Source organism: Podospora pseudocomata, chromosome 6 (genome assembly GCF_035222375.1).
Source record: "Podospora pseudocomata strain CBS 415.72m chromosome 6, whole genome shotgun sequence".
Taxonomy (NCBI): domain Eukaryota; kingdom Fungi; phylum Ascomycota; class Sordariomycetes; order Sordariales; family Podosporaceae; genus Podospora; species Podospora pseudocomata.
In genome coordinates this window covers 592,228-618,005 of record NC_085890.1, presented here as the reverse complement: position 1 = coordinate 618,005, position 25,778 = coordinate 592,228, and the positions used below count along the sequence as shown (strand labels likewise).

At 54.3% G+C, this 25,778-nt stretch overlaps 8 protein-coding genes across 8 annotated transcripts; 4 read left to right on the top strand and 4 right to left on the bottom strand.

Moving 5' to 3' along the window:
• Positions 1 to 47: 47 nt before the first annotated feature.
• MAK10 (N-alpha-acetyltransferase, non-catalitic subunit) lies at positions 48 to 3,182 on the top strand (the record flags this gene model as incomplete). The annotated part of the gene is made up of 6 exons (XM_062892166.1): positions 48 to 414; positions 484 to 768; positions 819 to 892; positions 954 to 1,310; positions 1,411 to 1,872; positions 1,923 to 3,182. Exons 1-6 carry the CDS (start codon positions 372 to 374, stop codon positions 3,180 to 3,182), a joined length of 2,481 nt encoding a protein of 826 aa, XP_062740243.1. The 5' UTR covers positions 48 to 371.
• A 20-nt stretch (positions 3,183 to 3,202) lies between these two features.
• QC762_604690 (uncharacterized protein) lies at positions 3,203 to 5,008 on the bottom strand. The gene is made up of 3 exons (XM_062892165.1): positions 4,464 to 5,008; positions 3,642 to 4,390; positions 3,203 to 3,577 (listed from the first exon to the last, which is right to left on the bottom strand). Exons 1-3 carry the CDS (start codon positions 4,556 to 4,558, stop codon positions 3,456 to 3,458), a joined length of 966 nt encoding a protein of 321 aa, XP_062740242.1. The 5' UTR covers positions 4,559 to 5,008; the 3' UTR covers positions 3,203 to 3,455.
• Positions 5,009 to 5,918: 910 nt separating this feature from the next.
• On the top strand, positions 5,919 to 7,976 carry QC762_604680 (uncharacterized protein; the record flags this gene model as incomplete). The annotated part of the gene is made up of 1 exon (XM_062892164.1): positions 5,919 to 7,976. The coding sequence occupies one exon, from the start codon at positions 5,919 to 5,921 to the stop codon at positions 7,974 to 7,976; it is 2,058 nt and encodes a 685-aa protein (XP_062740241.1).
• Positions 7,977 to 8,495: 519 nt separating this feature from the next.
• QC762_604670 (uncharacterized protein) lies at positions 8,496 to 10,361 on the top strand (the record flags this gene model as incomplete). The annotated part of the gene is made up of 1 exon (XM_062892163.1): positions 8,496 to 10,361. One exon carries the CDS (start codon positions 8,496 to 8,498, stop codon positions 10,359 to 10,361), a length of 1,866 nt encoding a protein of 621 aa, XP_062740240.1.
• A 2,730-nt stretch (positions 10,362 to 13,091) lies between these two features.
• Positions 13,092 to 17,549, top strand: KCS1 (inositol polyphosphate kinase kcs1). Its single transcript, XM_062892162.1, has 2 exons — positions 13,092 to 15,459; positions 15,514 to 17,549. Exons 1-2 carry the CDS (start codon positions 13,415 to 13,417, stop codon positions 17,447 to 17,449), a joined length of 3,981 nt encoding a protein of 1,326 aa, XP_062740239.1. The 5' UTR covers positions 13,092 to 13,414; the 3' UTR covers positions 17,450 to 17,549.
• Positions 17,550 to 18,157: 608 nt separating this feature from the next.
• Positions 18,158 to 18,988, bottom strand: QC762_604650 (uncharacterized protein; the record flags this gene model as incomplete). The annotated part of the gene is made up of 1 exon (XM_062892161.1): positions 18,158 to 18,988. The coding sequence occupies one exon, from the start codon at positions 18,986 to 18,988 to the stop codon at positions 18,158 to 18,160; it is 831 nt and encodes a 276-aa protein (XP_062740238.1).
• A 569-nt stretch (positions 18,989 to 19,557) lies between these two features.
• On the bottom strand, positions 19,558 to 21,199 carry ATG27 (type II membrane protein). Its single transcript, XM_062892160.1, has 3 exons — positions 20,632 to 21,199; positions 20,026 to 20,578; positions 19,558 to 19,960 (listed from the first exon to the last, which is right to left on the bottom strand). The coding sequence occupies exons 1-3, from the start codon at positions 20,903 to 20,905 to the stop codon at positions 19,765 to 19,767; spliced, it is 1,023 nt and encodes a 340-aa protein (XP_062740237.1). The 5' UTR covers positions 20,906 to 21,199; the 3' UTR covers positions 19,558 to 19,764.
• A 308-nt stretch (positions 21,200 to 21,507) lies between these two features.
• On the bottom strand, positions 21,508 to 25,763 carry QC762_604630 (uncharacterized protein). The gene is made up of 2 exons (XM_062892159.1): positions 24,880 to 25,763; positions 21,508 to 24,818 (listed from the first exon to the last, which is right to left on the bottom strand). The coding sequence occupies exons 1-2, from the start codon at positions 25,217 to 25,219 to the stop codon at positions 22,036 to 22,038; spliced, it is 3,123 nt and encodes a 1,040-aa protein (XP_062740236.1). The 5' UTR covers positions 25,220 to 25,763; the 3' UTR covers positions 21,508 to 22,035.
• Between the last annotated feature and the right edge of the window lie 15 nt (positions 25,764 to 25,778).

Genomic DNA, 25,778 nt, shown 5'->3' with positions numbered 1-25,778 from the left:
CCCAAGCATATCCACCCACTCACCCGCCTTTTAGCACACCACCACCACCACCACAGCTCACTCACTCTCATACTGCACCATTACCCCCAACAGTCAGGGTAGACGCAAACTGCAAGTCATACGCCACTAACGACGCAAGACCTAACTAACTAAAAATCCGTTGCCTTTTTATCATTTCTCAGGGCCTTGTCTTTTTTTTTTTCTCCATGTAAAAGAAGGCTACAATTTTCATTGGATCAACTTACAGCAAGCAGTCAGCCAGAGAGGCTCCAGTCATACTTCTTCTCTCTGCCTTCTTTGCATTCCATCCATCCCATCCAGAAGATTTTATTTTCCCACCTTCACTTTAACGCTTGACAACAACCCACGCAATGAGCAACACATCGGACTCTGAACCGGAGAATCTTACCAGAAGTAGGTATATTTCCGTCCGTTTTTTTCTTTTAATCTGGTAAAGCGGATTTACTGATGGACAATGGGTAGAACTAAACGACTTATCCCTCAACCCCACCACCACCAGCACGACAACAACCCCACCAAACAACACCCCCCAGCAACAACCTTATCACCATCACCACGCAGCAGCAGGAGGAGGGTTGTTTGGGTTTGGGGATTTTGGAGCGCAGCAGGGTCAGGGGTATCAGCCTTACGAGGAGGAGCTACTACCACCGCCACCACCACCACCACCGGACTTTATCATGGGGGGTGGTGATCAGCAAGGGATCGTGGCTTTTGACGTGACGTCGAAGTTTAGAGCTGCTGCTGGGGGTGAGTTTTCCTTTTATGAAATGAAATATCACGAGAAGGAGTGCTGACAGTGACAGCGTTGGAACTGGGCGAATTAGTCAAGGATGGGTTTTTCAGTTTGTTTGAGAGTGTGGGCGCTTTAGAGGTGCGTTCTTGAGCAGGGGAGACAAGTGAGGGGGGGGGGAGGGCTAACAGGAAATAAATAGATCATGGACCCAAAGATGGACAGCGGCTGTCTTGCTCCCGGGGAGAGCCTGGATGAGGATTATGATGTGACGAGGGTGTTGAGTCCGGGGGAGGTGATTGGGATTATTGACCAGATGTTTTGTCTTGAGATGGCTTGGTATCAGGGGTATCCTCTTTCGCAGACGTTGTTGACGAATGTGTATATTGATCGGATGCTGGAGCCGGAGCCGATGGTTTTGGGGGATGCGGATTTTATTAGGCGGAAAGCAGTGGGGGAGGGGGAGACGATGCATGTTGTGCTGAGGGCTTATTGTTTGGGGGTGGTGAAGTGTTGTTGGTATATTAATGATCGGATCAAGTTTGAGCATTATTATGAGGTGAGTTTTTTTTTTTTTTTTTTTTTTTTTTTTTTTTTTTTTTTTTGGGTTGAGGAGGTGGGAGATAGGGGGTGGGCGGGTGGCTGACAATTGTGGACAGGAAGAGGATTTCGTCACCAATACTTACCATCGCTCACTCTTGGATTCGTTTGAATTGAACGAGATCAACGAGGAACTCATGGCTGCTCGGAGGTTGGTGCATAGCGTTCGGCATACGATTGGCGATCAGCTTGCGCAAGCGTTGGGGTTCAGGCTGGAACTACGGACGGCCTTCTTGAGGGCGATAGAGCTGTCTGTGCTGAGGAGTAACCCTGATTCGTTGAGCCTGCCATGGACGCAGATGGAGGCTGTGTGGGAAATGATTTACAAGTCCCGGCATCTGGGGACACCGGTACCGGAGGCGTTCAGCACAAAGATTCAGAGGAGATTGGCGAGTACGATGCCGCCGAGGCCGATAGTAAAGCTGAGCACGGAGGAGACGTACAAGCACTTCAAGAAGTTGTTTGCGGACGGGATTGATGTGTTGAATGTGCTGAATTATCACGATTCGCAGAGTTTATTGGTGAGTTTACCCCTTTTGACCCCTTCAACCTACTTGGATATTGACGCCAGCAGAACTTTGTCATGACGTTCCAATCCCAAAAACCCCAACCCCTCGTCTACATCCGCACTTTGCTCCAGTCCTTTTTGTTCAAAGACATGATCATCCTCGGCAAGCTCTCCATCCGCCACGTCATCGACGATGACTTGAGTCTGGTCGTCCTCCCGGCAAGCAAACTCCTCGACCCAGCCAACGACCTCGTCGAAGCCCCCCACCACTGGCGATTCGCCCTCGCCCACCAAATGGAAACCTTCCGCCAGCGCGCCGCCCAATCCTACCTCGACATCTTCCGCGCCTTTTGCCAGAACCGCTGCCGAATCAGACGAACGCTCTGCCACTCGATCCAAGACTGGGAAACGGTCCAGCTGGACGCTGAGCAGATTGATCAGCTGCTGCAGCACCAAATCGAGGAGACGCCGCTGGTGTATCCGCCTACGGGAGATGGGGGCGGGGGAGTAGGACCGACGTATTCCCTCCCCTTGTCGAGCTGGGCGTATCTGTACAAGTTGCGACTGATGGAGTGGATTGTGCAGCTGGGGTTCGAGCTGGAGATTTATGCGCCCGACGAGCTGGGGGGGATGTACTGGTACCTATCCGAGCTGGCTAGATCCCGAGCGAGGTTGGTGGATCGGATCAGCTTTTTTACCAAGCACAGGGAGGCTGGGCAGCAGGCTGCTAGCCCGTCGGCGGGGCAGGAGGCGGCGTTTAACCAGTCGAGGCAGTATTTGTATCAGACTAGTTTGGATGCGGCTATCACCTGGGAGATGGCGGATGCGTTGTCGAACTTGTATGCTGCGTTGGGGAGGTTGGGGTTGGTGGTGGCGCCGCCGAGGCCGTACAGTACAGATGAGATGAGGTATGATGTGCGGATGAAGCCTTTTGCGGCGATTGGGATGCCGGAGCTGCCCAGTTGGGAGGTGTACAAGGCTGCGACGGATAGGCGGCAGGTGGAGACGGGGAGGTTGCTGGATGATGCGAGTCTGAGCTTGGAGCAGGCGAGTAGGGGGTTGGAGGTTATGGAGAGGCTGAGCGAGAAGGATAGTTTTAGCGTGGGGTGTTTTGAGAGGTGGGTTGGGGGGGTGAAGGGGCAGACCGTGGCGGTTGATAGGGCTGCGGTGGTGGTGGAGGTTTTGAAGAGGAGACTGGAGGAGAGGGGGGAGGATAAAAAGGGGGGCAAGGAGTTGGGACTCAAGGTTGAGATTGGCAAGGCAGTGGAGGGGGGGCATGAGTGGTGGGTTGTTCCTACGATAGAGGAGATTGATGAGGCTTGATGCAATCAAGACAGACTTGGGCGGGAACGAAATGATCAAAAGGTTTCGAACGGCGTCTCTTTTCTTGCACTAATGGTAGCGCTACACGTAGTCTTCAAATATATGTACAAATCCCTCGCATCTCAACAAGGTGCTGTCAACAGCCCCTCTTGCAGGTGTCATCCGCAGATGGTGATGTCTGTTCCAAAACGGTTTTGCAACCAAGTATTCTGTCCATGTTTGTCAATCTGTTATCGATTTCATATGCCAAAGACTCTCTGTCCAGTCTCGAATTTAGGCAAGAGCCTTTCTCGCCATGGAGCCTCTGAGGCGAACGGAGTACTCGTAGAGCACATCCTTGAGCGCGAACAAGCAGGCAGCAGTGATGACGCTCTGGCTCACCTTGGGACCGATGCCTAATTTTCACGGTTAGCTGCCGTTATAACGTGTTCCATATGATCCTCATGGCATATAACTCACCCTTGTAAAGCCCAGCATACCCCTCCTCCCTCACCACCCTCTTCAACGCCTCAGTAACACCCTCCTTCTTGCCCCCCTCGACGTGCATCTGGCTCTTGACGGTGATGTAAGGGTACGTAACCGTAGTAGCAAACAACTTGCCCAACGCGCCCAGCACAAACGCAACCCCGGGAGTAATCCTCCTCTTCTTCTCCACCGCATTCTTCATCTGCTCAAACAGCGTGTACTGCAAAATGGGGTTGATAACCAACACCAAAGCAGGCACCACCCCGCTAAACAACGCCTGCGGCCCCTCCTTCTTCAACAACGCCAACAACGTCCCGATGGTGCTCGGCTTCTTGTTCCGCGCCTTTTGCGCCTCGAGGTCATCTTTCTTTTCCCCATCTTCGGTGGTGGCAGCCTTGCGGGTGGTCATGCGCGTGTTAACGACCCAGATGGGGTTCGTCAGAATAACGGTGGCGGAGCCGGCGATGGCGCCGGCGATCATGGACTCGACGGTGGTGAGCTTCTTGGAGGCGCGACCCGACTTTTCGGCGGCGGCTTCGAAGAAGGCGCGGGTCCATTCGTACCAGTAGTAGTAGACAAAGTTTGTGACGGAGATGCCGAAGAGGGCGGAGGAGAGGCCCGAGTAGAGGCCCGAGACGCCTTCGCGGGCGACGATTTTTTGGACGGCGGCGAGGAAGGCGGTTTCGGAGCCGGGGCGCTTGGATTCGACTTGGGCGCGGGTGGAGAGAGTTATTAGGGGGTAACTATTTTTTTTGGGGGGGGGAGGGGGGGAAGAGGTTAGTGATGGGATGGGGAGAGGTGGGACGGAGAACATACGTCAGGGCCATGGAGAGGATGCCACCTCCGGCGCCGGCGAGGGCATGGGCGACATTGTCGTTTTGGGGGAGGACGGGCTTGGATTGGGCGGACATGGTGGTGGTGGTGAGTGTGGTGAGGGTGCGTGAGGGTATCAAAAGGGAAAAAAGAGAGAGGTCGCGATGCTATGCGCGATGGTGTAGCTTGGGTATGCAAAAGAGAACAAAGAGAAGCAATCACAGGCGGCGCGAAGGGCGGCAGATGGATGGGCAGGTTTGGTTTATAAGACAAACAGTCAGTTGTTACTAGTGAAGGCATTCATTCCTGTTCCCTCGTGGTCAGGTATGAATAGTGTAGTGGCTGCCGAGGTCCGATCAAATGCGGGACGCTAACAAGTGTCAAGCTGGGGTAATGCGCGGCGGCTTAACCCGGACGATGGCGACGTCACTGCCGCTCCCATGCCGGCCTGGGGGAGAGGGAATCATGTGAAAGCTTGAGGGCCCGGGTTCTTTTTTCCTTTTTATACCCGATTCGGCATTTGAAAAAAAGAGGCGCCTGACTGGTTGTTTGATGACATTCTCATGCAGAATTCTGTCTTCAATGATCATGGACAAACATTGCACTCTTACCTATCTATCTTCACTCTCCAGGCTCACTGGCGCTTCATTCAACCCCTCTCGACCAGACGCAAACTACCGAGTCATCATTTGCGCGATCTCAGTCCACAGACCCAAAATTAATATCCCTCTCAAAAGGCGCAAGCTTCCAGTCTCACTCTGCTCCCAAACCTGAGCCGCCACAGCTTACCACCACCCGTACTTCGTACCTTACCTGGTGTTGTTGATATGCATGCTTCATCTCACACAACTGCCGGGAGAAACGGCTCCCCCAATGGCAGCTGCATGTGACGACTGTGTGTGTGTGTGTGTGTTCAACAACAGAGAAAACCACAGTGCCCCTCACAGTGTTTCTTGCTCAATTACCCAGCCTTGGCAATTCTATTTTCAGACCCGTTGCGCTCGACGCCAATCCCAATGGGGGGTTGTGGTGGGACGGGTGGGCTGAAGGTGCTTGCCCCTGTCCGTTTGAACCACGACGCCATCAAGCTCCATCAAGAACACCTCTCACTCTCACTTTCCTCAACAGAGCCCTCGTGAGTGAGCAAGAGCTGTGACTTGTGGAGAGTAAGCTCATTAATTCCCATTTTTGATTTTTTTGTGCCATTTATTCTCTTGATTTGCCTCCATCTCAGATATCCATCTTGTCGTTTCGTTTCATCCCAAGGCGCAGATGAGGCTGTTGTTTTGATTTGATTAGCCCCTCCAACTCTGCAGCAGTCCGGAGGCTCAGTACAACAGCTGCTGCATTGGAGTACGTCGCATCGAGAATGCGCCGCGAAGAAGGCCTGTCAAGTTGATATTGTGGACGCATCCCTACAATCTCAGCCATGAACTGAGAGGTTTGGACACATACATCATGGATCATACAATGGCAACGACCGAAGACTCAACCGAGTCCCCCGCAGACATCCTGCCCCCTTCAGAAGAGGCATCACCATCGGCAACTTCAACTCTGTCTCCCTCAGCAACACGCCCTCCATTGCCAGATAGACAGGTCAACGCAGCTAATATCGAGGATGCTTATGTCGATTTTATTCTTCACTGCAACCCCTGTGTGCCACCTGGGACAGACACGACCGCTCTCCGGGAAGCGTTTCGCGCCCTCCCCAAAAGCGGCGGCAAGAGCTTCAGCGCATCTCTTTTGTTTGATCTCATCAAACAGTTCGACACCAAACAGCTCAAGACATGGGCCGAGTTGGCTATCAAGCTGGGGGTTGACCCGCCGGGTGAGGGCGAGAGCGGCCAGAAGATTCAGCAGTACGCCGCCAGACTAAAACGATGGATGAAGTCGATGCATGTGGATGCCTTCTTTGAGTATCTCATGGAGAGAGGGTCGCCCTACTGGACCGAGATACCGGACGAGAATGTCCCGATTGCAGAGCTGGACAGGGAAGGGGTCTTGGCCGAGGACGACATGGCGTTACGGGCCTTGTTGCCACACATCAAGCCCAAGAGGGGCCGGAGGAGACCTGGAGAGGATGATCTGGGAAAGTCACCCTCACAACGACCATCACCTCGGGTGGATGAAGGCGAGAATGGCGGTGCCTGGACGGCGGAGCCTTTTACCGGCGCGCGAAGAGAAAGCGTCTTTGTGTTTCCCCCTCCGCCAGACCCAACGAGGCTCAACCCATCCGGCGCCACGTTTGCCCACGATCTTGTCCAAACACCGTTGACAGCGACACCATTGACGGCGTACCCTCACTCTGCCATCACACCGTCGTCCAAAGCTTCGTTTTGGGCAGACGAGCCACAATCTGCCATCACACCTTCTTCGAGAAGAAATGCTCACAGACGCCATGGAGCCAAAGTTGTCTCATCAGCGTGGAGGAGGGGCGGGGCTAACGGCACCGGGAAAGTCAGGGGTCGTCCTCCAAACAGTCGTCCTGTGAATATGGAGGGGCCGTTTTCTGCCTTTCCAGCTACCCCGGGCGGCTTCAAGTCAGCCTCTCCCAATCCGGAAGAAGGCGGCAGCGCATCAAATGGAAATAGCGGTGTGCTGCTCCCGCGAACGTCAATCAAAAACTGGGGTGTGCCAACTGCGTCTCCTCTCACAACAACATCGCCAGTGGTGGCGATGCCGAGTCCGATTCAGGCATCACCAGTCCACCCGTCACCGGTAGAGTCGGTGCACTCGAGGCCGGCAAAAAGAAGCAGGCTGTCACTGCAGGTTCCAGAGAGGGTAGGTGGTGAGGTGCGGCTTGCCACACCACCACCACCACCACCAGTAGTCATGGTTAATGGGCAGACTACTACCGAGCCTTCATCACAAGCACAACAGCAGCAAATACAACAACAACAACAACAACAACCGCAGTTGCTACCACAAGCCGTTCATGTGGCGAGTTACCCGACAACTGCCAACAACCAACAGCCGATAGCAGCACCCAATCCCACCCAGTATGACCCCGCGGACAGAACAAACATGACTGAAGTCGAAGGCCTCTTCATGACGGACCTGATGAACGCGGAGTGGTTCGACGCCAACGGCAACAAAATCCCCGCCTGCTCCGGGGATGAGGCCTGGGCTTTTACCCAGGCTGTCCTCGACCGGCTTCGGACCACGGCGTCGAGTCATTTGGACTTTTTGATCAATCTCAGTGCGTTGGCTGGGGGGGGGTATTTGATGCCGAGGAAGAGCTTAAAGGTGGTAAAGTTGGCGGAACTGGAGGATCGGACGAGGTACAAGACTCATTGGCAGCTTAGGTATGGGAGCGTGGTGGGGGATTTCAGTATGGAGGAGGAGGTCATGCATGCGGCTTGGAAAAGGAAGAAGGAGGATGGGACAGGAGGGGGAGGGGGGGCGGTGGATTGGGAGCAAAAGTACAGGGATTTGATGGTGGCGTTTAGGAGGAAGGAGGAGGAGAGCGTGGGGTTCAGGAAGAGGATGTTGGATTTGGCTAGGGAGATGGAATGAATGATACCCATTGTATTTGTTAGGTTTGAACTGAATGGAAAGTTGATGTTGTTGTGAAGAAAGTAGTAAACCCTAACCCTGGGCTTCTTTAGGGGGCAATGCCAAGTTTGTGGGTTTTTGTACACTGTGTGGGGTTTACGTGGAAACCCCTGTTGGTTAATTAAATCAACGTCGCGCCCGCGTTTTCTTGGATTTTCTTATCGATACCTTGCCCATGAACCTCCTGAATTGGTGACGACGACGACGACGACGACGACTACTACTGCAAACGCACTGTTGGCCAAGTTGGGCGGATACGGATTATCTCAGCGCAATGCACTGAATCTTTTCTGTCACCTTTGCTGCCTACCTCTCTTGTGCCTTTCAATGTGTATCCTTCTTCTAGTTGGTTGACCAACCTTTCCTTCCGCTCGTTTGCGCCTCTGCCTGCCACCAACTGTACCCAGCCTACGACGGGCTTGGCTCGACAACAACACTTTTGCTTCCAAAACCTCGAATGAATCAAACACTTTCAGAATCATGCCTCGACAACTTGTCTTGTTTGGGCGGCCGGTGCCCAGGTTGGGATCGAGACATGTATCGCTGATATTTGTCTGCCTGGGGCTGTTTGCGCTGCTCAGCCTGCTCTTCAGCTTCCCCAGCGACCAGGTGGCGGCAACCGTACCGACGGACTCGAAACCGAAGGCGGGGGGGCACAAATTCGGGATACCCAAATCGTTGAAAAGCCCGTGGTTGAAGAAGCTGAACCCGTTTAAGCCGCCGTCGCACAAGCCGGAGAGGCAAAAGAATGACACCGATGGGGAGTCGTCGTGGTATTCGGATTGGAGGTGGCTTACCATGCCGTTCAGCAGCTCGATTACCCTTGACGAGGACAGGGCTGTGCTGCCGGTGCTGGGGAAGAGAACCCCGATTTATTGCTACTATGACACGAGCCTGGAGAAGGGGAAAGGGGATAGGGAGGTGGAGAGCGAGTTGCTTCTTGCGTGGAGGAGGGCTTGGTGGGCGAAGGGGTTTCAGCCTACTATTTTGAGCCCGGCGGAGGCGATGAATAACCCTCTGTATGAGGAGTTGCAGAAGGTGGAGGGGATGACGGAGGGGTTGAGGACGGATTTGATGAGGTGGTTGGCGTGGGATAATATGGGGGGGGGCCTGCTGGCGAGTTATCTGTTGTTTCCCATGGGGGGGCATGATGATGCTCTGCTTGGGTATTTGAGGAGGGGGGAGTTTCCGACGCTGACGAGGTGGGAGGGGTTGGATGATGGGTTGTTTGTTGGGCCGAAGGGGGAGGTGGAGAAGGCGATTAGGCTTGCGATGGGGAGTCCGCATGTTGGGGTGGTGAAGGGGCTGTTGGGGACGGTTCAGGAGAAGAGTGATGATCCGTTTAGTGTTGATACTAACCCGAAGGCGTTGGCGTTTTATTCGGCGAGGAATATCGAGACAAAGTACTCCAAGATTGGGGAGGAAATTACTGCTGCGAGGGTCGCCGGGATGAAGAAGCTCAACCGGCTTATCAACGCCCACCTTCACCTCGCGTGGCAGAATACGTATTTCAAAGGCATCTCGGTCGTCAAACCGCTACCTCACCACACGACCCATCTGATCAAACCGGCGTACAAACTCGCCCGGCGGCTCTCTCATTGTCCCGAGTCGCCGTTGCCGAGCACATGCCCCCCGAACATGAAGAAATGCACACCGTGCGACGACACCAAGCCCCTCGGCGTCACCACCCCGGCTCACTACGTCAATGACAGTGGCATCTTCACCATTGGCACCGTCCCCCACCCGCTGACGATGCTCACTCTCTCCTCGCTCAACTCGGACCTGACAATCCCTTTTATCAGGCGGCACACGGATCGCGACCCCTGGATTTATGACCTCACGAATGGCATTTCTCCCAAGGGCATCCCGGCCTCTGCGCGCGTGCTCAAATTCAAGGAGATTGTCGCCTCGGAACCGACGTCTGCTTCTTCGCTTTGGTTACAGGCGGAAAACACGGCCGCGTTGAGTGATAGTGACCTGGACTGGATTTTTGGGTTTGAAATTGCCAGTGAGGCTTCGTATCCTAATGAGGAATGGGGGGATAACAATGGGCTGCCGCCGATGCATGACGCGAAATTCGGGGCGGTGCCGGAGGAGAGGGAGTTGGAGATGGAACGGACGCTGCTGGAGAAGGTGAAGAAGGTGGTGTTGGAGAAGAAGGAGAGGTTGAGCGGGGAGGGGAAGGTGATCAAGGAGGCAGTGGAGGCGTGGAATCTGGCGGACGGGGAGGCGTGGAGGTTTGTGAGGGCTTGGGTTGGACGGGGGCAGGTGGAGAGGAGGAGGTGGGAGGGGGAGGAGAGGAGGTTTGTTGGGGGGATGGGGAGTGAGAAGAGGAGGGATGGGTGATTGAGAATAAGGGGGGAGATGACGCTGAAAAGGGCGTTTTTTTTTGTTTTGGTGTTGGGGATGGATGTACATTGAAGATGACGGTTGGGGTAGATAGGCATAGGTTTATAAGATGGATTACAGATCGCCTTTACCAATGTCTAGTGTGTTCAGGTGGATTGCTTGACCGGGTCGCTCCTTTTGTTCACATTGATATTTCCCATCTTCCTGTCTTGTATGATGGGTCTATTGACGTTGTTGCTCACAGACCTATCTGTTGGATGATTGGTGTAAACATGGGAGTCGGTCGGTTTTGGGAGTCAGCACGGAAAAATGCGAGATGTGTAATGTTGAACAGCATATCAACTGATGGATTGGTACTATTTTAAAGGCCTTGTTGGTTTGATTTTGTATGTCTTTGGCAAGAATACGACAAATGTCTAACCTCGGTGGTTACGGATATGTGAACAGTTCAGATGGGGCTAGTGGGTTGAGGCGATCTCGGCGTGTTGGTCTGACTTTCCTTCTCGACATCTACAAAACAAGAACCCTCGATCATGTCGATCTCCCGCATACTCTGGAAGTGATAATCTATAGTAGCATTGGGTTGAGTTGGGCTGAGACTGGTCCGGAGTATTGCTCCATAAGGTGGAAAACAACCAGGAGCTGAGGATGACGGCAACAGGCTGACATGAATGGACATCGTCCATATCCCATACCTTAACGCCGCGAAGCACTCACACATGGCTCAGCAACGACGTCCCGTTGGTTTTCCTCAATGTCCCTGAATATACGAGACATCATCAAGGAAAACCTCAACCGGCGGTCAAACCCCCCTTTGACAACCAAAAAACATCCCCGTCCACCCACCCAGTTGATCCATCTCAAACATGCAGCATCTAGCCATGCAAGCGCAAGCATGTCTCATCTTGCACAACATGGCACCCGATAAAAAGCCACGATACGATTGACAGGCTGGTGGGCGTGTGGTGGTGGTGGTGGTGTGGTGCGCACATGGGTCATTCGGCACATCTCGTTGGACAATTCCAATTCTGAGACCCAAGCCTCAGGGACGAAAGGGTCCGTCCGGTTATTGCTCCAATGAGACGAGATAAGACATTCCGGAAATGGTCTTGCCTGTCGTGTTACTTGGGCTTTTTAGGTAGAAAGGACTTCCTGGAATTCCTGTTTTGTCTGCGGTGGAACGCGGTGTATCCTCGGGGGGTGTTTTTCTTTCAAAGAAACGAAGCCTGTCCTGGAGGCAGGGCAAAGCGAAGATCATCAAGAGTTCCGGATGGCCGATGGGGGGTTGCTCTGCATGTAGGAGTAAGAGGGGGGGAGTGTATGACTAGTAAGAGCCTCAGTGACTACCTGCCGTTGGTGATAATCCCCCTCCCTCATTGACCAGATATTCGACGGGGTTGGGTCCACTTGAAATCCTTTGGATGATTTCCCGAGGCCTTACCATGGAAACATGGCACAACATGCTGGCGTAAACATGAAGTGAAATATATATCTTGGCAAAATCTCGATGGCAGGATCAGTCGGGTCCAAACAGGTTGATCGGAGGCTTTCGACGGAGGTTCGGACTGGGGCTTGGGCTGACGGCAAAAGCGGACACTGTGCCGCCGCGCATCAACGGTAGATTGTAGATGCAACAGAGACTACTGGGATCCGTGGGCTTGTCTTGCGGCCGGTGGAGAGCACGTTTCCCACGTTGCTGCTTGATTGGCCGTTTCCGACATTTGGGCTGCGAGGCTTTTGTAGGGACGAGATGGTCGGGCAAAGTTGCAAGGCGCACGTCCATCCACAGAGCCAGAGCACGACGGGACGTGATAGGCACTGGGCATATCTAACGGATGATGGTCGTTCTGTCAGGCGATTAGCGATATGAGACCTATTTTATTATCTCCGTGTATCGGCTCGGCTGGGTGTAAGGTGCTGTGGGTTGCTGTGGGAGGGTAGCACAGGATGATAAGTGATATGCGAGGTCGGTGATTGTGAGGCCGCCCGGGCCGTGAGGTTCAGCATTATCTGAGGGGATCTGCGAGTTGCTGAAATCTTGGTCCCAGATTCAATTGCGTAACAGCTGCCAATGAATTGCAATGTTTTGAACAGTGTTGCAAAGTCGTGACTAGGAAGCGGTGTAGTAGAGGGCAGAGTGTGTGTAAGTGATTGGATGGTGAAGAGGGGTTGCAAGGAAACAGCTGTCGGTATCTCTACACGTGTGTTTATTGTAGAAGAATGAGCCCCAGCCAGATGCACCGCTGCGATGAGTTCGGGACTGCCTTGTGAGCAACTGCTAGGTAGGCTAGATGCGGGCCAAGCAGGCACCGCGTGGGTTGCGGACCCGAAGAGCTGCATGAGGCCATTCTCGAAGGAGCAAGAAGCTTTGGACGTTTCTTTGGGGGGGGGGGAGGGGTGCTACAACGACGTCAGAGAAAGAGACCATTCTCAGGAAGTACCTACACCGACTCCGTAAAGTAGCCCTGGAGGTGTTATAAATGATGGAGGAATGGAGGATAGGCATCCCAGGCGAATACACATACCCTATAACAAAGAGCGTCCTGAAAACGTGCTGTGGTGGTGCTGGCTGCTGGCTGCTGGCTGGGTGCTGCCGAGTCCAGGCCTTCAGGGCGATGCCTGCTATGGAGATGGGTCCAGGGCGCTAGCGGTGGAATTGGATCCGCCACAGACAAATAGCCACTTTTCCCGCCTTTGCGTCAGAGGCCTGCACAGGATACATCATTTGAAAGTTCTCTTTTTTTATTCTGGTCAAAAGACATGCCGCCAGGTACCTTCTGCACTCCCCGACAGCCGTTTGCGACTTTGCCTGTTTCTCAGCACACAGTGCCAGCGTTTTACTGTCCGCACTCCACTACCAATTGACCAGGCAGGGGATCAGCTCAGCCCAGCCCAGCCCAGCGGAGTAGCGTAAGGTCTCCCGAAAACCACCAAACCTTTCCCGTCCCTGACCACACAGAGAAATCAACCACGACCTGGACGGACAGACCATTCTTCCCTCCCACCTTTTTTTTCCCCTTCCCCCACCACCACCGCCAGATGTTCACCTCATGTCCAACTCGCCCTGTCCACCCGAAAATGCCGCACCCGCTGCTCTGGTGAGCCCCGAAAGGGCTACCGGTACCTGTTCTTCTTCCTCTTCTTCATCACCACCAGCTCCTCCTCCCCCTCCTCCCCCACCGCCCGCCATCCCTCCTGCTCCCCCTCTCCCTCCCGCCTTGTCGTCTGCACCTCACCCCGGCCCCGACTCTATTAATACCGACGCACCCCCTCCTCCACCTGCACCCGGTCCTCCTCCCGCAACACAAGAAGAAGCAACATCCTCGACGGTACCACCACCACCAGCGACACCAGCACCGCAGCACGGCACCACCCATGCAGATCAGATTAAATATGCCCGGGGTCCTGCCGTTCTACAGAGACCACAGGGCCCCTCCCTGCTGACCCAAGCCCTCGCGACAGCCCGTGGCATCCCTCGACATTCCTCATCTTCCCATATAGATTCCTCCACCGCCGCCAGCCAGTCCGTTGTCGACTCCTCACACCATCCTCCCTCGAACCGTGACGTCAAACCTCGAGATCCCCGTCATGGCCCGCCGCATCACGGAGAAGGTGATGTTCTAGCGCAGCGAGTCTCTCCCCGAAAGCCGACCATGCCTTCATTGACCTCTGTGGCCACCACGGTGGCGCCACCTGCTTTTGGCAGGCTGGACATTGATCTCGGCGAGGTCAACTCAATGCTCAACGGCCACCGCGAGTTTCTGGCCAAGACCAAAGATCGAGAGGGGGACTTCAAGAATCGCCTTGGCAATCGGGCCAACACCTTTGCTGCCGATACACCCAGCGGCCATGCCCTCTTCACCGACTCACCTACCGCCATGTACGATGGACATGCCGACGAGAACACTGCAATCGAAGAGCGGCCCGTCCTCAGGACTTGGAAGACGGAGCACAGGGTGTCTTTGGGGCCCGAGAAGGCCTGGTCTATCGGAACGGGAGAGATTGACAGTGACGGGGACAGCGGTCAGGTTGAGAAGTCTATTACTCAGGCCTTGGCCGGACACGAGCCGAATGCGCGCAGTCGGAAAGCCAGTCACAGCCTGCGATTCTTCAAAGAAGGTCTCCCGGAAGAGAAAGTGAAACGGAAAGAGACCCGGCCTTCCACCCATCGAGAGAAGACAGGGGATATCGCCCACGAAGGTGAAGGACTACTCAAAGAAGGCGATGTCAACAAAACCAAGACTCGTGATCTTGATGACAAGACTCCCACGGCCAAAGGGCCACCGCGGGCCAAGACGACCCCGGCCGGACTGCGCACGCCTGACGCAGTTGAGACAATCGAAGAAGCCCCGGAAGATTATTTTGTTTCCAAGCACATGGAAACCTCACTTCATGCCAGCCCTGTGAAGCCAGCAAAGTCGCCTTGCAAGCTTACTGCCCATGACCAACAACATGTGGAGCCGACTGAGCCATGCTCTGGCGGGTTGGAACTGCGACGGGAGTCGGATGCCAGTACCGGAGGCGGGGATAGTGCGGTTGATGAGGGCGACGAGTCGGGAGAGGAAAAGATCTCGTCGGCAGTGTTCGTCCCGCATCAAGCGCCCCCTGAACAGCCAACAGAGCACGCCCCAGTGCCTGGTGCGCCCCCTAGGAGTGTGCCGGCACGAACTCAGTCTCGACATGACGATTTTCATCCGTGGCTTGTCAAAGCTGACGAGCCAGAGTTTGACGAACACGGGGAGCCAATAGACAGAAAACTCAAGTCTGAACCTACCCAAAGCTCTAGTGTAGCACCTGAACTAGACATCACTCAACCTGCCGGCCCGGCGGCTGCTGTTGAAAGCAGAGATGTATCTGCCAAGCCGTCCCGTCCAGTCTCCCAGTATCATGAAGAAGCCGTCCATGACCATCAGTTCGAGCCCACGCAGCCACTAGAGGCCATTGAGCTGATTCCATACAAGCATCAAGTTGGCGGCCATACCACTCTGTGGAGGTTCTCCAAGCGAGCTGTCTGTAAGCAGCTGAACAACAGAGAAAATGAGTTTTACGAAAAGATTGAGCACTACCATCGCGATCTTCTTGCCTTCCTGCCGAGGTATGTCTATTCTGTCCCAAGGCATCCAGGATTTTTGCTAACAAATGGGCTTAGATATATTGGGGTGTTGAATGTCACATTTCAGAAACAGTCTCGTCGCAAGTCAACCATGAAAAGAGATGATCATGCAGTGGACCGTCATCACCCAGATGGCGACTCGAAGGCGAACGGGACAAGCCGGACTTCTCACGAAGCTGACCCCCCCACTGATCGCCCCAGAATGATCAGCCAATCACTGCAGAACAACCAAGGCCAGATTCCTACAGTTACGTTTGTTGACAATCAGCATATTCTGCCTCGAAGTCTCCTCCAGCCCTCGTTGCCGAGTCCGCCAAGCCTGGGCGGAAGATTTAGGAGTTCGTCGGCATCAACACTTCCGCACAGCGAGACAGCGCCGCAAGATGTACCCGTGACACCCACCAAGACTGCGCTGACGCGCCCCAGTCTTTCCGACCGGCATGCCAACAGCTGGGGCGCCACCACGGTGAACAAGAGACTCCGGAATGAGGTCTTCAATGATGCCTTCCTCAAGCAGCCGATTGCGATTCATCGGCACCGCAAGGGACACCAGCGTCCAATGCCGAGGCGTACCCTTCAGCAGTCACTTCGCCCGACCGGATCAGATCCGAGTCTGGCAGAGTCTCACGAGAAGAGGGCCCAGGCAGCCAGAGAGGCTGCCGAGCGTACACTGAGTGCAAGCTCCTTGGCGCAGACACAGAGTGATCTCGGTCACATTGACACATTCTGCGACGCAGAGGGCGAGGAGGACGAGGGTGCACCCAAGGATGTCACGGGAACTAGTGCTCCAGAGCCTGAAATCTTTGGAGGATCGTCGCCTGCAGCTCTTAAGAAGAAGCGCCGGTACTCTGGGACGGGCCTGCGTCGAAAGCCGGACGATGTCCGCGACGACCGTGGCAACCTGAAGTATTTCGAAGAGGCGGACGAGGTTGTCTACAAGGGTACCCGTGACGAGATTGTGCCCAACCCCAAGACTCCCGTGAAAGCGAATGCTCCCACCCCCCCAGCAGAACAACCAGTTGAGGCGACCATCAATGGGGGTGGCGAAGTTCAGCATCCCAATGCCTTTGTCTCGGCCATCACCTCGGCTGCCACTTCAGCGCTCCCCAGTCCAACATCCGAGTTCAAGAAGATTCCCCGGCCTATCAACCCCAAGGAGGCTCAAACGCAGAGCGACTCCCGCGTCGAGTACTTTTTGCTCCTGGAGGACTTGACGGCAGGCATGAAGAGGCCTTGCATCATGGATCTGAAGATGGGCACCCGGCAGTATGGCGTGGATGCGAACCCCAAGAAGCAGCAATCGCAGAAAGGCAAGTGTGCCAAGACCACATCTCGCGAACTGGGCGTCAGGGTCTGCGGGCTTCAGGTGTGGGACGTTCAGACGCAGAGCTATGTTTTTAGGGACAAGTACTACGGTCGGACTCTGAAGAAGGGAGGAGAGTTCCAGGGTGCACTGACACGGTTTTTGTATGACGGTGTTGACCCGGCCAGTATTCTTCGACATATTCCCACTGTTCTCCGGAAGCTGGATGAGCTGGAGGTGATCGTGGGCAGGTTGAAGGGGTACCGGTTCTACGCGGCGAGTCTGCTCATGTTTTACGACGGTGACACTTCGGCGGACGCCAGCAACGGCTACGAAACCGCAGCCATCGACGACTCAACAACTGATTTCGCGACGGACACGGAGGAGGCCCCGAGGAGACAGAAGAAGAGCAAGCGGGATATCGACTTCAAGATTGCCGACTTTGCCAACTGCATCACGCCGTATGATCCGATGGAGGACAAGGCCTGCCCACCGAGGCACCCCGGAGAGCCAGACAGAGGGTTCATGCGGGGTTTGCACAGCTTGAGGATGTACTTCCTCAAGATTCAGCGAGACACGAGGGCCCAGATGGGGTTGGTGTCGTCAGGAAATGGGGAAGCGATGGGATATCCGGAGGATTACGATGATGAGGGGTCCGTTAGTGAGTGAGAGCGAAGTGACGTGGGGGAAGAATAACAAAGCCCGTACATGGCGGAGTATACCACAACCTGTTTTGAGTTGTACGTTTTAAGAGTGGCAAGGGAAGGCCTTTTCATTATGGCAAGGCAAATCAAGGCAGGGAAGAGGGGAGGGAGTATACGGCGTTGTATGTTACCATACCCTGCATTGTTTGGCGTTTTTATTTTTATTTTTTCTCTGTAACTGAAATTCTCAACCTGGATTTGTTTTTTTTTTGGTTTTTTTTTCATTTCTTTTTTTTTTCACAGCGCAAGAATATTGTGATGGCGCTAGGTTTCTTTGAGGTGGTGGTCTCGAGAAATGTGTTTGATTGTGATGATATTTCTGTTTATTTACTGATCCGGCTGGGTTTGGTGTCTCTGTCTTTTGTTCTGTCTGGTTTGATGAATTATGCAACGGCCGGTTTTTGCTTTCGCAGGTAGAGATATGTAGTAGTGTAGACCAAAAAAAAGATACAACATCTGTAGTAAATCATTCGCTGATGTCCTTTCTTAAACACTCCCCTCTCTCTCACACACACTGACTCTCTCTCTCTCTCTCTCTCTCTCTCTCTCTCTCTCTCTCTCTCTCTCTCTCTCTCTCTCTCTCTCTCTCTCTCTCTCTCTCTCTCTCTCTCTCTCTCTCTCTCTCTCTCTCTCTCTCTCTCTCTCTCTCTCTCTCTCTCTCTCTCTCCATCCCTCACAACTTGGCCTTCTCCTTGATAGACCCCAACTTCCCCTCGGCCCCCTCCTTCCGCTTATCCTCCCCCTCAATCATCAACCTGTCCTTCTCCTCCTCTTTGTCGTACCCCGCCTGCGTCAAAAACCCAACCGACTCCCTGTACATCTCGGCCTTTAGCAACCCATAAATCCCCGTCTTGGCCTTGTTGGTCAGCTTCCTCTCCTTTATCAACTCCAGCGCCTGATCCAACCCGCCCGTTCTGTCCACCAACCCTGCCTTGACCCCCTCTTCCCCGGAGAAACGTTTCGCCTCAAGAACCAAATCCCTATAGGTCGCAGGAGGGAGCTTAAGTCTGAAGATAGAGGACATGGCAGCCTTGAGCGGAACCCCAAACTCCAACTCATTCACACACGCGAACCCTTTGGCGGGATTCATGACCCGATAGTCGTTGTGCATAGCCAGCATTAGCCCTCCAGCGAAGGCGTGGCCCGGGAGGAGGGCGATGGTGGGCATGGGGTAGGTGAGGTACCGGTTGAAAAGTCTGTACAGCACCCGGGGCAGGAACCCTTCTGTTCCAAGCGCGTGCTCGAGGTCGAGGCCGTTGGAGAAGAACTTGGGGAGGCCGGAAGTTGTGATGACGACGCCGGGTGTGTAACCACCGAATTCGATCAGGTCCAACGCGTCGAGGATGGCGGTGCAGGAGGCGGTGGTGAGGCGGTTGTCTGGTGGGGAGGTGATGGTTAAGAGGTACACTGCCGGGGCGGGGAGGGTGACGGTGACGGTCCCGCCGGGGTGTTGATTTAGAGGGGGGATGGGGATTGCGAAGAGGGTTTTGCTTGGGGTGGCCATTTTATCGGTTGGTTATGGTGGTGGTCGATGAGAATGAGGGTGAGAATGAGAATAGAAAGTCAAAAAGTGAAACTGAGAGACTGAGAAAACAAAAGTGTTAGTGATAAACGCATCAGGATACCATGTTCCGCCGGTGTCCTCTTGATCAACCAAGTTGCTTACCTCGGCTTGATTTGCACACACCAGACACAACAACTACAATCGCACAAATATCACAAGTTTGAAAAGCTTCCACAATACAACATTATAAAAAAAGGAAAGAACGAAACTCGAGTCGGTCCCCGCGAATCCCGGTCTTCCGTTTCCCATTCCCATCCCTCACTCCAAAAAACAAGCCGGATCCGATCACGCGGGATCCGGCTGGCTGGGCTGGCTGGCTTGGTGGCGGCAACGCGGCCGAGAGGCATGTGATCCGCACCCTGACTAAGACAACCATCAAGGTCCGCAACTACATCAATGGCAATCATCTATCCGCTATCAGAAAATGCATCATCAATACAAATCCTATCAATTAGCGATACCCTCTCTCATCCTGGCCATAACAATATTATCATTGAATAAAAAACGCGCCCCCATAACCCCCCCAATGATCCGTCCACCCAAAACACCACCAATGTTGTATAACTGGATTTGAAACCCACATGGATTAGGAGCACCGACAAAAAACAAAAGAAAGTCTAGTAGGTATCCCATCAAAACCGCTCCCAACTGCTACTACTTCGTCCCCATCCACCTCCTCCAGTGTATCCCTGCCGCCCATCATAACTCCCCCGCCCCTACACGGCTGAGTATCCCCCCCTGCTGCCACTGCTTTGTATCGTGTTAAGAACTCTCCGCATCCAGTCCTTGAGCAGGTACGGGACATCCCTGAGCGTGTCACCATGGGGAAGCAAATCCCACCCCCGAGCGCCATACCGGTTGTAGTTGAGCCACGAGCCAAAGATGAGGTACGTTGCGATGCCGAGAAAAACCCTGTCCAATCCCATGTTAGCAAACCCATTCATCACGACCCCCCAAATGGAGCAAAAGATACTCACAAAACCACAAACCAAGTAAAAAAACCCCAATGCGCACTCTCCCCCCCACCTTTCTCCGGCTCCTTCCCCTTCTCCGGCTCATCCCCCACAGCCTTGTCACAAACAAACTTGGTATACCACGTCAAAGCCAACGTATCAACCTCCCCATCACTCTTATACCCCTCCCAAACCAGCGCCGCCCCCTCCTTCCTGAGCTGATGCTCCGGCGTGCTGAACCCATCATCCCCCTCATCTTCCGCCCTCCTCCTCTTGTTCACCCTCTCATACTCAACCAACTTCTTACTATCCCACTCCTCCTCATCCCCTTTGAGACCCGAACACCTAAACTCCACCACCGTCTGCTGCTGTCTCCCAAGATACTTCCCCCCCTTGAGGGTAACCCTCAGCCCCTCCTTTTTCTTATCCTCATCACCCTTCCCCTTTGCCTCCTCAGCAGGTAACCTCTTAGCCTCCCACTCAAACCCACCATCCTTCTTCTCCACCACAATAGGCACAAAGTGATCCACCGTCGCCTTGTCCGTTTTCGGGTCCCACTTGTGCTTGATCGCGCATACTAATTCTCAGTCAGCCCCTTGTCCGTTTTACCAGACGTCGTGTAAAACTCACCCCTCGTCCCCTCAGGACACCTCTCCCCCTCCCCCCCAGTCTTTGATTTCAACCCCCCACACAAATCAATCGTGTACGTCGTGTTGTGGTAACTCGGCGCAAGAAACTCGCTCGTGACGACCGTGTGCGGCCCCAAAAGCTCCTTGAAGTTGTAGGTGTGCCCGTCGACGGGGAGCTTCTCGCAGTTGAACTTTGCGGCGGCGGGGGCGGGGGATGCTGTTATCATCACTGCCATCGAGGACGACAGCAGCGGGAGCCATGATGTTGATCTCATCTTTGTGTGTGTGTGTGTTGATGTGATCGTTGTGTTCCGGCTCGGTTGGTTGGTTGGTCGCAACGGCAGCTAGAAGAAAGATACGAAAATAGCAAAAAGCCTTAGTGCTGATAAATAACTTGAAGAAGAAAGAAAGGTCCGGTGAGTGAGAGGAGAAGTGGGCGTGAAACAGGGAAAATGATGTTCGCAACAGCAAGAAGCTTTCTTGTTGAAGCTAAAATAAAAAAGCGAACAACAGTAGATCCACGCCTCTCTTTCTGCAGCTGCTGCTCACAACGACGGGAAAAGAGAGAGAGAGGCACCAGAACTATTCCGTCATAGCACACACCCCGAAACGCGACGCCTTTTGGTCCGTGCGTCCTGAACCCAAACCAACCGCACATTAATCAGCCACTCACTCGTGACCTGTCACGTGTAACCTTTAACCTCACCCCAATCTAAGTCACGACATTGGAAACTCACAAATCACATCTACCACAGGCATTAGATTCATCTTGTAAATACATACTATGCCCCAAATTGACACACAACCCCTTCCTTCCCTACCTTATCCTTTTCCCCATCCCCTTTCCCATTTCCAATCCAACAGTACAAAATACACAAGTAGTAGTAGTAGTGGTAGTAGTAGTAGTAGGAGTAGGAGTAGTAGGAGTAGTAGTAGCAGCAATAAACAGTTCTGACAACCCCATTCCCATCCCCCTCATCACCATCCGCTGGCCAACCAAAACCAAACCAACTAACCCCCTTCCTTCTTCGCTTTTTTCATTCATCGCTCTTTAGTTACTAAAAAAAAGGGGGGGGAAGGGGTGAAAAACAAACCAAAAATGTCCCAATTGATAAACCCAGGGTATATAGTCTTAGCCGTTTCCCCGAAATATGGGAAGCCTGGCTGTGAAAAAAAAATAAGAAGCAACGGAATGATAAAAGAAACGATAAAAAAGCCAGAGCCAAATTCCTAGCTTTCTGGAACCAACCAACCACACCGTGTAAACATCGCTTGCCTTGTCCCCGCAAAACTCCAAATGAAAAACAACCACCCCCCCCCCTCTTTTTGAGTATAATTTGATATAAGTATGTTCCCCATACCTGAGGCCCCCTTAACAGCAACACCCCCCCATATTCACAGCCCGTTACATCCCCTGTTGCATCATCCCCTGCATTGCCGCCGCCTGAGCCCGCTGCGCCTGCATCTGCATGTTCCTCTGCGCATACGTTCTCGTCACAAGACCAACCGCCTGCTGTTGACACTGCGCCTTGAATTGTGCCAACTCTTCCTGTGGGATTGCTTGCGCATTTCCACCATAACGTTGAGCAAGCTCGGGCAGTCTCTTGGTAAATAGAGCGTTCGAGTGGTTGGTAATCTGGCTCTGAACCTGGGGTTGCTGAAGCAGAGCGTGCATTTGCATCTGCTGGGGCGTTGGCTGCTGCTGCTGCTGCTGCTGCTGCTGCTGCTGCTGCTGCTGTTGCTGGGCCCTCTGCTGGGCCTGCAATTGTTGTTGCTGCTGGATCTGTTGCTGTAACTGAATTTGTTGCATTTGAGCCACCTGCTGTGGCGTCATGCCGTTCATCGCCATCATGTTAGGGTTCTGTTGCTGGGCTGCCGCCATTGACTGAGCCATGAGCATCTGGCGCTGTTGGGGTGTTATCTGCATTCCTGCTTGTTGCTGCATGTTGTTCAACTGCTGCGCATAGTTGGCTGCGAGAGCCTGGTTGCCCTGTGTCATCATTTGACCACGCTGCTGCTGTTGCTGAAGCATAAGCTGCCGCTGTAGCATCGCCTGTTGTTGCTGGAACTGCATTTGATTCAAAGGCACGGCACCCCCGCTTTGCATCCCCATTTGCTGCCGCTGTTGCATCATTCGCTGCTGAGCCGCAATCTGCTGAGCTGTGGACTGGATGTTGACATTTGGCATACCCGCCATGCCTTGGGCGTTCATCAACATCGCTTGTCCCATGGCCTGAGGAGTCAAGACACCGGGTGGTGGGCTTGCTTGGGACATCCTTGGCGTCGGCACCGCCATGGGTCGCGTCATTGGTGTTGCTTGGGCCATATTGGGAGTTGCAGAATGCATCCTAGGGGTACCGGCAGCATGGCTCTGCTGGCTTCCACGTGCCGACATGCTGGGAGCCATGGGAGCAGCCATTGGGTGGTTTTGCACCACAGATGAAGGTCGGGGTGGGCTTGCAGCTTGGCCCATGTTGGAGTTGGAATGCTGCATGGGAACACCTTGAACCATGGGCGACGATGCCGCTTGGGGAGTATTCTGGCGGATGATAGGGGACGAGGCTTGTGGCTGTGAGACTTGGGTAAAGCGCGCCTGGGCCTGGGGTGCCATGCTGACGGGCATGCCGTTGCCCATGCCGCCGGCCATCGGACTGTGCTGAGCATTGGGAGTGCCCATATTTTGCATTCCCTGGTTCTGCTGCGCCTGTTGTTGAGCCGCCTGCTGCGCCTGGGCTTGTTGAGCTTGCTGCTGAGCCAGAGCCTGGGCTTGCTGAGCCCTGGCTTGTTGTTGAGCCTGTTGTTGAGCCTGTTGTTGAGCCTGCTGCTGAGCCTGAGCCAGCTGCTGAGCTGCTTGAGCCGCTTGTTGAGCCTGGGCTTGGGCTTGGGCTTGTTGCATTCGCCTCTGTGCCTCTTGTTTTTGCAGCATTGCCGCCTGCTCTTTTCTTCTCCTCTCCTCGGCTTGTTGCGCCTGTTGGGCTTGCTGCGCTTGTTGAGCGTGCAAAACAGCAGCTTGTTGCTCCTGCTGCTGCTTGGCCAGCTGGAGCTTGCGTTCGTTTTCGGCCTGCTTGAGCTTTTCTGCCTCCTTCTTGGCCGCATGTTCCTTCTGGATGTTCTCAATGACCTTGAAGCGTTCAAATCTAGGCTCCCACGTGGAAGCTGCCGCTTGGCCATCTCCATCTGCACCGCTGCCCCCCGTTTGAGCACCGCCCAGTTTGGAAGACGCACGCTCATCGAGAATGAGCATGTAGCGCTCTTGCTGAGCCGCTGCTGCTTCGTCGGCCGCCATCTCCGCCACGGTTCTTTTGCGAGTCTTGGGCTCTGGTGGTTTGTGCGAGTGGTCGGGGTGCGCGAGCTGCTCGAGCTTGGCTAGTGTTTCCTCGGCATTCTTTGTAGGCTCGAGGTCCAAGGGCGCCGTTGTTGCCAAGAGAATCTGCGATTCGGCAACGTAGATGTTGCTCGAGTCCAGTTCCATTTTCTCTCGTTTCTGTTTCTTGGCCGGAGGGGGCATGCTACCAGCCATAGGGGTAGGAGGCACAGCTCCGTGAGGTGTCGGAGGAACAGCTCCATCAGCGCGTGACTCTGAAGCTCCTCGGGGGGTGCTGGCCTTAATCATAAGATCTGTATGCAAACTATGCTGTGTTGGGTGCAGCACAACCGTGATGATCTTGGGCTTTACTGGTCCTTTGCTCTTCTGATCTATGGGCGCGCTCGGGGCCGGCATGTTTTCCTTATCTTTTTCCTCGGCCGTTTTTCGTTTGCTGTCCGAGTCGCTGGCCGGCACAGCCGCCCCGCTCGCCTTGAGGTTCTCTTCTGGGTAAGGGACATACGAGGATGGCGTGAGACATTGGTTGTAGTTGTGAATCGAGAAGGGCGTCGGCATTGACTTGGAGTTCGAGGGGGCAGAGGTCGGCCGAGCAACGTCTTTGACCTGCTGGGTGGCTGTCTTGTGATCATGTACCTGCACAATTAAGCATCCTTCATAGAAAGGAACCCCCGCCTCGGTCAGGTAGCCCAGCAGCTCGTTGGGGACAGTGCGTTCCCGAACGTGGTCGAGGAAGATCTTCATGGGCGATTTGTATGGAAACATGCCCTCTTGTTGATCAAATCGCCAATGCGTTTGAAATAGATGCACGATGAGGGAGGGCGGGTTCCCGGCATATTTTTTCAAAATGTACTCGTCAGTTACCACTGCAGTTCAAGTTAGCATATACGGCAACATCAACGAGCGCATGCAGCGCGCCATGCATACCGTATGGTGGTGGATCCGTCAGGGTAGGGGATATCGCAGAGTCCGGGACGAGGCTGGCCGATCTAAGGCCTGCACTCCTCTGGCCCCTACCCAGTATTTGTGCTGAGGCTTCTCGCCGTGCCCGGTTTGGGGGTCGGGCTGATGATGGGGTGGTGCCGTTAGCGGTTGGGGGAATCGAGGGTTGGCGGACGGCCGAGGGGGCTCGCTTGGCTGATATGGATGGTGACGGCGAAGAGCGTGATGTGATCACGGCGCCGTTTGTTTGTATGCCCGGAGGTATGGGGCGTTTCGCCTTGGTCGCGACCGACACTGCCGAAGCAGCGGCGACAGTGGGCGCCATTTGGATGGGTGAGCTGCTGCCCGCAGGCAGCGGCGTGAGGGAGGGAGACCCGTCGCTTAGAGGTTGCTCCCCTGCTCGAATCGCATCGGGAGGGCTGACGAGAGAGAAAAAAAATATGTTAGAGCGCCGAGGACGGTCGAGTGTCGATGGGAGCAATTGAGGCTGATGCTTGAATCGATGGGGCGGGCGCGATAGCGATGGCCGATGGGGTTGAAAGTGGACGGTGGTGGTGGATGATGATGATGCGCCGCGGTCCAGGGTCAGGTCGCGGCCAGCGGAGCGTGATTCGGCTCTGGAATGAGTTCCAGGTCAGGTCCAGTGTTTTCCGCTGTTGGGGCGGGCGTCAATGGCGGTCGTTCCACGCGGTTTGCAGCAGAGTTTTCGACGTAAACAATGCGTCGTAATACCGGTTCTTCCAGCGACTCGGCGGCCGACTGCATGTACTGATATTCTTGCGATGCCGAAACTTGATGCTCGTCGTTCTGGCGGATGCGCCTGGGGTCGATCAGTGGACGATGGCCTGTCTCTTTGTGGGGTGTTTTCTTTGGCGAATCAATCC